Here is a 12,703-nt window from a genome sequence, read left to right on the forward strand (position 1 = left end):
AAATCAAACCATATGAAATTATGATTTCATTTTGTGAAAATTTTGTAGGAAGACAATGTAATTTAATTATAACGTTCAAACTGAAATATTAATTGTAGATTTTCTTACAAATGCTATTAACAATTAAAAGTTAAAATATTTCACCAATTTCATAATTTGTGAATATTTAAGTGCGTTTACGTTTTGCGAGTTAAATAATAGAATTCTTTGAAAAATCATTCTTTTCGCAGGTGAATGTGTTGGCATAAAGGGTTTTTTTTTTTTTTTTTTTTTTTTTTTTTTACATTTTTGTGTGGATGAATGTCCGATTATGTTTCTCTCTTCCTCCATTTCAACTATTCGCACTCTTTCTCGTTACGAGCCCTTGAAGATGTAGATGTATGCTTATTATGACTGAAAATGATGCAAGATCTTTGATTCGTCTTTCATACTAAGTATATGTGCGTTTGTGCATGTGTAATAAATGAGCCATTTAAAAGAACCATGGTTAAGACCTTAATGAAATATCACTATCCAAAATTAGAAGATGCCAAAATATTAAAGATCAGACAAAAGCTTGACACATTTCAAAAAATATTATATACAAAAAGCATTTAAGATACGTTATGAAAATAAACTTTTAAGTAATGAAAATGCATAAAAAGAGCGCCAATATTTCTCAATCGATAGAAAAGCGATTACATTTCTCTATATCATGTAATCAAACTGAACTTGATTGGATTTTTTTCTTTTTGCAAAACCAGTACCTTTATCAAAACGACATTCAATTCACATGCAGTTGAATTTTATATTCGCAGTCAAATATTTCAATACTATTCTTTATTATTATTTTTTTAAATGGGCTTTACAAATAACTCAAGATTCCTAATAAATTTCAGTCAATTAAATTAAAATATACTTAAAATCAAAATTAGAAATTTTAAAATGCAATTGCTCAGAACAGCAACTGCAAAATAACATTGTAATTTGAGTTTTATAGATCTTATAAATTACTCCTCTCTAAATTAAAATAAGCCTAATAATCTGAAAATTGCACCGATTTAATTTGTATTCACAGAAATGTTTTCATTTCATGCCCTTGCAACTGCCTAAAAAGTTATAATGGGGCATTTGAATAATACGAAAGGCTTTCTTCATTATAAAATTAAAATTCATCTAAGACGTATATTATACGTAATTTTTAGAATATTACTCAAACAGAACATATTCACTATAGAGAACAGTGATATCTGTGATTAAATTATAAACTAACATTTTAACTAATACTTTCAAATTAATGTTTACACAATGAAGAGAATCACTGAATGTCAATGTTGTCGTCATGATAACTTCCTGGATTTCCCTCTATCGAGGAGGGGGTTGGAAGGAATTTCAAAATATCTCATGAAATTTAATAGATTAAAGAACTACAAAAACAAGTTATCAATGCTTGATATTTTTTATTCTACATATAATCATAGATTTCAACACACTGGATCAAAGTTGTAAAAATTAACATGAAATTGCACAATTATGACAAAAGAATAATTCAAGTATTTAAACCTAACAATTTGCTATATAGAAACAATCAGAAAATTAATTTTAATTACAAATATAAGTGCGGATTCCATAGCATAACATTTTTTTTTACAAGAACAGTGGCAAAATATACTCTCATTATTTACTTGCACAAAGCAATGCTTGATTCCAAATGTTTCAACAAATGCCGAGCGAGAGTTTCAATATAGGTTCAAAAAACAAAACGGATACAGCAGATATTTGACATTCTGACAAAGATTAAGCTTCATATACATCATAAAGATACAAATATACCGATAACAAGAACAAAACTACCAATAAAATTTTATTTACATACAGGCACATATGCTGACGAATTCTGCTAAAACAGTTATCATTCAATTCGTATCAAACGTATTTAAAAACTTACATGCTCCATAGAAAAATCAAAGCACACAGATAAAAACAAAAAGGCAGAAAGTTAAGGGGTAGCATACCTTAAAAAATATTGTACAAAACCCAATTCTAAAAAGATGAATGTAAAAACTAGAAACGTGTCATGGAATTACCTTAAAATAATTTCACATAGCTGCCTCTACACTCCTGCACAAGTTCCAGAACATTTATTATAAACAATGCATAACAGTATATTCACAGTGTCATGGGAAGATAACCACTGTAATAAATCAAATAAACCCTAATTATACGATTGTATAAACTTTAGAACTCTTTAATTTTTAAAAAACTCTTGTGAATCTTTCTTTACATAAACATCACTTTTTCATAGAGCAAAATTCGTTAATAGATCCCACATTTAAGTTCACAGCAGCATAATGGAAGAAGTAAGGCTGAAGTGACTTCAGTTCCTCAATTATGAACAACCTACCAAGTCTACAGCATCTTAAGAGCACATATGTTGTAAACGTGATGCAGGCAATTCAAAATGAAATAACAGTCACATCCAGCACCAAGCCAAAATGTAAATAATTGTTGGCAGTTACAAGTAATACCTGAAAAAAAATTATCAGTAAATATATATATCATTAGTATTTAAAAAGACATTTTTATAGGAAAAGAACTTTAAAATTAAGTGTTAAAAATGACAAAAATTAAACTTAATGAAACTAAAATAAGACCAAGTAAATTTTAATAACAAAATGAAATGATTATGTAAAGAACCTTTTCTTGAAAAACATTTTATACAAACTATGACAAAACAAAAATTAAACATTAAATTACAAGCATTTTATCAAGCTTCAAAAAGGACAAAAATGAATGCAACTTGTCTGCATACATTTACAAAATTTCGCTAACAGAATGGTGAATAAATATTTTTATGTATCCTCTCAATTTTGTAAATTGTATAATAAAATGTTTTCATTAGTATCTTTGGGTTGCAACATCAAGAACGTCCATCAGATAACTGGATAAAGCCATATAAAAACTAGTGACTGCTCAAAACAATTTTCTACATAATGAAATTTAGTATGAATATGCCATCTTTACAGAATGCAAACAGTTGTGACATTTAAAGCTGGCTTCCAATCTATTTATATTTTCGACCATAACAATACCACCCGATTCCTAAGCTTAGCATTAGATTCGTAGATTAACTTATTTTAAAGTCTTACAATGGTTATTTTACAAGATTTCATATAACACATATCACATAACAAAGAAACTTGAGCCAACATCCTGCTTGCAGAACTCCTATGCCATATCAACAAAATGCTACTGCCCAATGATACATAGTAAGTGGCAGGATCATTTACAGGGTTGCCACTAAAATCTGGAAAAACATTCCCCATTTACTCTGTATGTATATTCAAGTTACAAGGAATTGCGCGGATAGCATTCATTTGCTAGTTATAATGCAATATGGTTTTAAGGAGTAGAAAAGGCAAGGAAAGGAAGCAACAATATAACATTATTCGAAATAGCATAGTAAAAAGGTTTATATTTACATACAAAAAAATTCTCTATTATCTAAAATTTAGCTAGACAAAATTTATAAATTGGAGGGGGTTGGTGGGTATATTGCCTCTCATACCCTTTAACAATGTTGCACAAAATTAAGAGCTTGGGTGAAATAAAACCAAACATTTTTGTTATCATGGCATAAATCATTTAATAATTACCTAACCAAAAACATTACAAGGCAAGATTTTATTTTTATTTATTCATTTTTGTTAATTCAAGTATTTGCGCATCATATTTTTCAGCCCTCAGTTCCATGGAGCTAACGAACCGAATCTCTAACAAGTAAAGTACAGCATTTCTGTATGGCCTAACGTACATTTTTTAGCTATTTCACTTTCAATGAACATATGTGGAAATATTTTTGACATATCATTGAATGAATTAAAGAACGAATGTGACGCAACATGCTTCGATGTCTATAAAAATTCAGCTTTAAATTATTGCTCTTGAACTAAAAAGTTCGAAATCGGTTATTTTCGGATATTAAATCTGACGTTTTGGGATTTACTATTCTTTTGAACTGGCACACTTACTTAGGCCTTATCTTTACTTAGGCTTATTACCTTCTTACAAAGCGAGCAGTACGCAATAAACGGATTTTGTAGAACTTCTCGAACTCATTAAGCAAAATCAGAAATGATCTTTTCATTCGTCCAATTTATGTTAAATACGGATTTTGAGCAGCTCATTGTTTTAAAAAAATTCTCTAATCTACATTTAATAAACTCAGAGTATACCAAATAACAAATCATTCAATACATTCAAATATGGCTATGAATGACTACTTACACATCTTGATAACAAATCTTGCATTATGATGCTACTTTTTCCTTATCTTCCTTTTCTTTCTTGTGCTTCTTTTTCTTTAAAAATGACGGTGTACGAAGACCCTTCTTTTTCTTCTTGTCCTTTTTAGGAGACTCGTCCCCAACTTCTTTTACTGGAGAACTCTAAGATTAAAATGTACTATTAATACATAAAACATTTAAAGTATAAAATTAGAATTTCATTTTTTAAATAAAAAATCCTGATTGAATAAAAACTCAAAACCAAATTCGTATTCTATTTGCCACAATAAAATTCATCAAAAATCCATATCAAATCTGTTATTCAATAATTCTTTGAAATTCACATAGAAGCAAGTATTAAATTACTTTATGAAATATTTACGTTATCGTTACGTTATAGTTACGTTACGTTAAGACAAAAAAAAAAGCAATTAGCTTATGTCTTTGTTACCGCAAAAACTAATTTGTTTTACTCCATCAACTATGCAAAACAGCTTGGCAATATGACAAATCGCTATTCCAACAAAATAATGATATAGACTGAGAAAAAGGTTTTAAACGTCCAAGGATAAAAATACAGCTCAAACAGCTGATCTTTCTCACCTCCAACAAAAAATATCAATCACATAAGTCATGAACAAAATTAAAACAAAACTAGTTAACTTCAATACAACACAGAAGAATATGTAATAATTTAATCAACATAACATACCTCTTTGCTGCTTCGAGAAGCTGCAGACACCTCGCCACTTTCAGCAGATCTTAATTTTTCTTCACCATTAAGAGTAACATCAGCAGCTAAAGAAATAATGTCATTAGTTCATTTTACCTTTATCATTAAAACTTTTCTATCACAGATATAGAATTGCCGCTTTTAGGCAAATGATCATATTAATTACCAAAGCTTCAATTCAAAAATAACGAAAAGGTATCTTTGAGGAGGAAAAGCAAATGAATTTTAAAAAAGAGAGTTCAGTAGTAAGGAAATAGCAAAGCCATGAAATGTTAGAAATTGAAAGTTACACTTAAAGATTTAGTTAGCAATAGTAAGAAGCAACTTTGCTTTTGTGACTTAATGAAGAGAGATAAGTATCACCACAGAATTTATAGTTCAAAAGTAAATTTCACTTTTTCTTATCAGAGCCACATTTAACGATAAGCCTGCACACCATACTTGTAAATCGCCTTAAATTACAGTAAATTTTCCTAAAACTTCGCCACATTAATATGTATGTGAAATGACTTCAAAAAATGGTATTTTACATGGATGACATTTTCAATAGCTCTGCCTACATATTAAAATATTTCACAAATATCAAACAAAATAGAAAGTTCAGTACCAATAAAAACGGTTAACATTGCCTCAACAATTTTCGAAAGTTACAAATGTCCCTCACAGTTTCACTTAAAAATTATCTTAATACAGATGAGACATGATTAAAACAGGGAATCGTTTTGATCATCTCAAAGCATTTTTACATTTTTTTTAACAGAACAAGAAGCAACAAACGCACCTCAACTTGCTCCATATGCGAAAGTAAAAAATTGGTTGTTAAAAAAATTTTTCAAACAAAAAAACAGCTTGGCTAATAATAATATTTGGACATTGTAATTAACTTCTAACAAGATAACCATGCATTGAAACTGGATGTATTGGAACTATATATTGAAACTAGATGCATTGAAAGTAACCATTTTCATAAAATACTACAGAAGAAAAAATGAATTTTGTATTGCTCTGAAATTAATTATTGCATCATAAGTACTCTGCTAAGCAGTCAGTACATAGTGAATATTCATATAGTTGCATAGTGCCCTCTTGGAAACAATTTCATAAAGTAAATCATAAATCCACAAAACAATTAGTAGATGCTATCTAATTATATAGCTGCAGCCAGCTGTAATGTTTAAAAAGGTCTAGTTTCAAATGCTGACAGGCAACAATTTTCCCTCAATTCCTTTTATCCATTATTTCATATTTATTTGAAATGTCTTCAGAAATTGTAGCAAAATACAAAAATGTTTCTTTCATACTCTTATACATAGGCACCTGTATAACAGGGTAAAAGCAAACAGATAAATAATTTAAAGAAATTATGCATGTATTCATTAGAATATGTCCCATTGTGTTAACTTTGATAATTATCAACACTCCAAATAAATATATTCGTAATGTCAAGATATATACACTGGGCAACAAAATTTTTAAAGCAATTTTTCATCTAATTTACATACTTTTAAGCAGGCACTCGAAAATTTGAAAGTGTATACATACAAACATAAGTCAAGCATAAATTATCTGATATAAAAGCAACAATTTTTTAACTTAAAATTCGCATAATACAGATGCATTAGCTAAACATAGTTAATACAAAAAGCAAGAAAAATATTGCATAATAAAGGTGTATTAAAGCTCTCACAAACAGGCATCATTTGACATTGCATTATGTACAAAACAATTACATTTACTAAGGATGCACTTAATCCTAAACTTACTGATCTTAGATTTGGGTTTTCGTTCAGATAATGTACGCCGTTGGAAACTCTTTTCACGTATATCTTCAGCAGCTACAATACCATGCAAATACATGCATCAAATATAAACATGCAAAATAAAACAAGCATAGAAAGCAGAAAAATAAGAGCAAAAAAAAGATATCTACATGCATTTCATGCATTACAAGCAATACCGATTCACACAGTGAACAAGCATTACTCATACAATTTTCAGGCTAATAGCTATTTTATTTGAGTCAGCCACTTAAATAACTTGTAGTACATGAAATTGTGCATTAATTCATGTAGTAATATATATATATATATATATATATATATATATATATATATATATATATATATATATATATATGTATGTATATCCTACATAATTTAGAACATTGTGAAATGTTTCTTTAAAAAAAAAGGGGGGGGGTATTTTAATTGAAGAATACATCACATTTTACAACTTGTTTTAAATAATTGAAAAGATTTTTGATTTAAATAACGATATTTCTCGAAAATTATAATAAAACCGATCAAAATAAACTATAGATGTAACTTAGCAACAGCACAAATTATAAAATAAAAATTAACATAGGTAAAATTCACTCCATGCCATTTTTTTTAAATCTTTATCCTAAAGTTGATTTGAAGATGAAGTATAAAAATCAACAAAAGTAGTTAATTATATCTCAATACATTTTTAAGTTAATTTTTTTATAACAGCTTTTTTCCTCCAAAGATTTATGACTATAAAAACAAGTACAAAAGATTCATTTTGTCTCTTTAATTTTAAACAGCAAGATTTTTCAATTTGGGAGAAAGGAATAATGGGCTGTGTTAATCCTTTTTAATAAATTTTATTTACTTTAATGAAATTTCTTAACACACAGATTGTCAAACCTCTTTAGAAGAAATCTAATGAAGTGATTACAAAAATGGCAGTCAATGTGTTAAGTGCTGCTCCAGTTTCAAAATATTATATTCTCACGACTTTTAATGAATGTCACAGCAGAAGTGAAACAAAAAATGAGAAATATGAAAACTTAACCTTACAAATAAAAATTAAATTTTGATACCGAATTACAATTAATGCTCATTTTAAAGACATCTTACGACTTTGCATTCCATCATATGAATACATTTTCAAAACTTCGATGATTATGAAACATCCGTTCAATTTAAGTTTTAAAACATCAATTATTTATTAAGAATGGTAGCCATTTGTTGAAAAATAATGGGGGGGGACGTAAATATAAGAGGGAAGGGAATAATTTCCCTTAACTAAATATCTTTCGAATGTTTTAAATTTTAAAAACATTAAATTACATTTTCGCATTCATATTTCAAAGCTTCCTTTAATTTTCCAACAGGACTGATTGAGGTTGATAGTTCTATTTTAGTTTTTAAACAAAAATAGTTTACTTCACAAGAAATATTGTACAAATGAAAGAGTCTGAAAACTTGTATTGCATGCATACCTTCTACGCTGAGCCTGGCTGACATGGATCTTTGAACAGAGCCACCCGACTTGCTGACTAAATATAAATAAGGGGAAAACATGCAATAAACAATAAGCATGCAATAAAAACACATGCAGTAAAAAGTATTTTTACTGTCTCTACAAAAAACTTGCAAATAATTTATTAAGTTAAGCTGAACATACCTTCTTCATCAGAACATGGAGAAACGGGAGACTGGGGTGGAGTATTTAACTCTTGGACAGAGCTAACTGGTTGACCATCAGCTACTAATACAGGTTCCAATAGTAAAGGTTTTATATGCTCGGGAATATCATCTTCAACTAGAAAATATTAAGTTTATAGAAATATAAAATTTATTAACTAAAAATTCAAAATCACATCCCCATATGAACGTCAGTCGCAATTCAAAAAATGCATTTTATAAATTCAAAAATTCTGGAACAATAAATATTAATATAAAGAACGGCACTAGCACTAAGGCAGTCGGTAATACATAAATATTTATGGTATTGTTAACTTAAATAGACAGCATTTTAGACGTACAATAGGTTTCTAACCAATTTTCCTCCCGCCACTGAGATGCAAGTGTTCGTTCAGAGGTGCAATACACTTTTTCCTCTTAATATACATATAAATATTACACACGCACACATTAAAATATCATATTATATAACTCTTAATTTAAACCAAATTAATTTCCAAAGCTTTATTTTAATTTAGACCATAGTAATTTCATTCTCTTATTTCCTGATCCAATTCCACTTTTTGTTTAATTAATTCAACTGAAGCTTTGTAAAAATGATGCGCCATCAGTTCCACGTGACTAGTAAAAATGATCCCTCGCCCTTCTCAAAGGTCAACACGTGTATTTAATCGACACGAGGCGGAAATCTCATGTTACGGAGGACCAGGTATAAAATGTTCAGCTGTCCTTCATTCTCTCTTTTCTCTCTGTGTTGTGTATGTGTTCTTCGCTCCTGCTTGTAAATAATGCATGTTTCTTCTGGATAAAATAAAAGGATGTCAAAAAATCAATCTCTTCAATGTCTTCGAACCTGCCTTCTGCTTTAAGAATTATATGCTTACATATATATATGAACGTTATCTGAGACATGCATCTTGCAATTACTTCCAAAATTTGATACTTAACAATAAATTATTCCCCGTAATACACATTAAGTGCTGGGGGGGGGGATAATCTCAAAATGAACACTTAAGCCCATTCTGGGTGTTGCTGTACATTTTATCATTGAACTTTTTACCCAAAACGCTAATTTTGGCCAGAAACGTGCTTATAAATTACATACATAATTATTATTCCAAATTATTATTACTATTATGAATATCATGAATGCTATGTTGTGCTAATCAATTTTAAGCAAGAAACAAACCAGATGGTCCTTCACAGCACTCTAGTAAAAAATAATGGTTATAAGAAAAACTGGCATATTTCAAAATATGGGGGATAGCTATTAAAAATTACCATTTTTCTTATCTTATTTTAAATCTATTTGCATCATTAATGGAATCAATATTCAGGTATTTAAGACAATTCTTCAAATTGCAAATAGTAAACAAGTGCAGCAAATACTAAATCAAAATTAATCTTTGTTACAATTAAATTATGCTTAAATTAGGGGGCCGGCATTTCAAAATGCCTACCATCAAAATTCAGCATTTCATGAATAATGATATATATTGGCTGGTTTGAATTAAAAGTAACAAAATTTAAGACAATTAAGCATAACTAGTTTTCGCAGAACAAAGGAATGAACCAAAAGTGCACACATGCTGCATTTCATACAAAGAAGGAAAAGATAAAGAGAATTTTAAAAAAAATTTCATCAATAATAGATATAGTTATTAAAATATTAGAAGGTTAAAAAATGTGAGGGACATATCAAAAAATGTCATAACACTGGAAAAGTTAATTCGGTATTTTAATGAATTTCTTAAAAATGAAATACAAATGTTAAAATTTAGTTAAAGACTGATGATACGAGACTTTCTCCTATGGAAATGATACAATATAAAATTTCTATTCTAGTAAGTCTTTTGGTATATTCATCCAATATATTATTAAACAGAAAAAATATTGCTAATTAGCCAAGAAGATGAAATAAAACATCTAATATATGTATTCACAGTTTTACTACTCTCATTGTATCATTCTATTTAATTTTCAAAGAATAAGCATCACAAGCATTTTGTTTTAAAAGTAAAACTACTTTAATCAATATAATTCATGCTTTATCTTTCTAACATATTATTTTTATTCTAATATATTATTTTCTTGGAAAACAGATTGAGAATACAAGATAAACTTCCATATTTAATAAATAAAATGTTTTTACTATCAATTATATCTTAAATCTTAATATGCTCTTATCAATATTTTTAAAATATAAATTAGCACAATTTACCTGGCTCTCCACGCTGTTTTTTCTCCACTATTTTCCTATACTCCTCTAAGTCTTGATCTGATATGTTATCAAATGGATTCTTTGCATAAGCAGTTTTATAAACCATCGCATTGTGCTGAAATTCCCGTTGGATAATACCTTTTGATGCAGCACCAACTAATACTACTTGATCACCAGATGCATTTTGTGCATCCTAAATAAAGAAATGCAGCTATAAGCATACAAATTTAATATTTAAAATTCTGCATTTGTTGATACAAGAAATTGCATAACTTTGATTTTACCTGCATCTTTTTAATTTCTTCCCAAGTTACTCCTTCCAAAATCGAAGACTGTGGTCCAGCAGTAATTTTGGAATGCATTCGGTTTTGTTTCATCTAAAATACATTAATTCATTCAAAGATATTGATCAGTAACCAAAATAAATTTTTAAAATCAAAATATAGAAGTATTCAACAGAACTAAAGCTATGACCATGATATATCATAATCATAGCTTTATTTGTCTGTTTTTTAGATTTTTCAAAACTTTTCTGGTTGATCTATACCTAAAGTTTATGCCATAAGTAAAAATGGCAATAATTCATACGAAATATTATTTGAAAGAAATTAAAAATGTTACCTCTTTTTGTTTCTTTTTGAATTCATTTGGATCCCCACTTTTGGGAATAAATTGATGTGGACTCTCAATTTTCACTAAAGTACTATGAGAAGGAGAGCCTTCTTGAACCCACTGGAAAGTAGAAATATATATAATGAAAAAACAAAATTAATCTTCAAAATGTGACATGCGGTTAGTAGTCTGAAGCAACACCCACAGCACCATCCCTATTAGAGATAAGCAAAGCGTAAGGGCATGCAAATTGTTAGAATAGTAGCTGTTAAGTAACAAAATTTGCAAATGCCGACTCCTTATCAATACTCATCTATTATTTATTCCAGATAAAACTATGAAAAATGTTATCAAAACTTAATACAAAGCAAAAACAGCAATTAATTCTCACAGAAAACAACGAATAACTCACCAAAAAAATTTGTGTAGCATTATAAGATTGGAAAGCACATTTATATGCAAAATATTAGATTCGGATGTCAAATAAAAATCTGAAATAATTCAAGGTCGCAATGTATCCAACATCACAAAATTACTATAACCAAAACATATCGCAAAACATTCCACATCTAAAAAAAAAGGGTCCAAGAACTATTCAATAAATTTTTAATAAGCATTTAACTTTTTGAGTAAAAAACTTTTCAACCTTTGATGAATATCAAAATTAAGTTAATGTGTTAAGGACATAAAAAAGCAATCATGAAATTGTCCTTCAGTTATATTTATGAAGCAGATTGCAAAAGTATCTTACGAGCAACCATACTGCAAAATTACTTTGATAGGCAGGCATTACATTCATCTCTTTACATATTAAAAATATGCTACTATAATATTTTAAGTAGTTTACACAATATTTTTAAAATTTAATTTCTATATAGCTGCATGCCATGTATGTAGAAAGATTTTAAAAAACAAAGCCCCGCTCCATTTAATCAATTTCTTTCAAATTATAAGAATTAGTAAAACATTCAAAGCAGCAATGTGAATTGCACAGCAGCACTTTGTTATGGTTGATTGGATAAAAATCTTACAGAATCATTCTCGCCGCTATCTGGTTTTTCGACCCACTGTAGAGAAAGAATAATATTTTAGAAACCCAAAAATAAACTAAATAATATATAAGAACAAGCACACAACTATTGAGATTTTAACACAAATTTTCTATATATAGATTCTATATATACAACACAATTCTTTATTTTTAAAGTCCCTCGAAATAAATTAACATCTATAAATAGATTAACTATCCCCACACATAATTACTAACATTAAGTAGATCTTTGTCAACTCGCAACAGAACCGAACATCTTTACACATCATCCTGGAGCTCACAAAAACGTTTTCCTTTTAGATATTTTTGAAAATAATTTTGAAAATTTTCAAATTTTAAATCAGAGTTCAATTATAAATTTTAATGAAG

General features: G+C 28.5%; 1 protein-coding gene across 5 annotated transcripts in view; it reads right to left on the reverse strand.

Annotated features, from left to right (window-relative positions):
- Positions 1-1,419: 1,419 nt before the first annotated feature.
- LOC129960048 (protein hu-li tai shao-like) overlaps positions 1,420-12,703 on the reverse strand; it is a 53,364-nt gene continuing 42,080 nt past the window's right edge. For 2 of the 5 annotated variants that reach the window (XM_056073087.1, XM_056073085.1), the window contains exons 10-19: positions 12,315-12,350; positions 11,293-11,403; positions 10,956-11,048; positions 10,672-10,864; positions 8,431-8,568; positions 8,246-8,302; positions 6,762-6,833; positions 4,978-5,063; positions 4,267-4,427; positions 1,420-2,507 (exon numbers count right to left, since the gene is read on the reverse strand). In XM_056073087.1, coding sequence (XP_055929062.1) covers positions 4,290-4,427; positions 4,978-5,063; positions 6,762-6,833; positions 8,246-8,302; positions 8,431-8,568; positions 10,672-10,864; positions 10,956-11,048; positions 11,293-11,403; positions 12,315-12,350 — 924 coding nt within the window. In that variant the 3' untranslated portion in view covers positions 1,420-2,507; positions 4,267-4,289. The remainder of the gene's footprint in view (positions 2,508-4,266; positions 4,428-4,977; positions 5,064-6,761; positions 6,834-8,245; positions 8,303-8,430; positions 8,569-10,671; positions 10,865-10,955; positions 11,049-11,292; positions 11,404-12,314; positions 12,351-12,703) is intronic. The other 3 variants (XM_056073086.1, XM_056073088.1, XM_056073090.1) reach the window with 3 other exon arrangements.

This window comes from Argiope bruennichi, chromosome X2, assembly GCF_947563725.1.
Source record: "Argiope bruennichi chromosome X2, qqArgBrue1.1, whole genome shotgun sequence".
Lineage (NCBI taxonomy): Eukaryota > Metazoa > Arthropoda > Arachnida > Araneae > Araneidae > Argiope > Argiope bruennichi.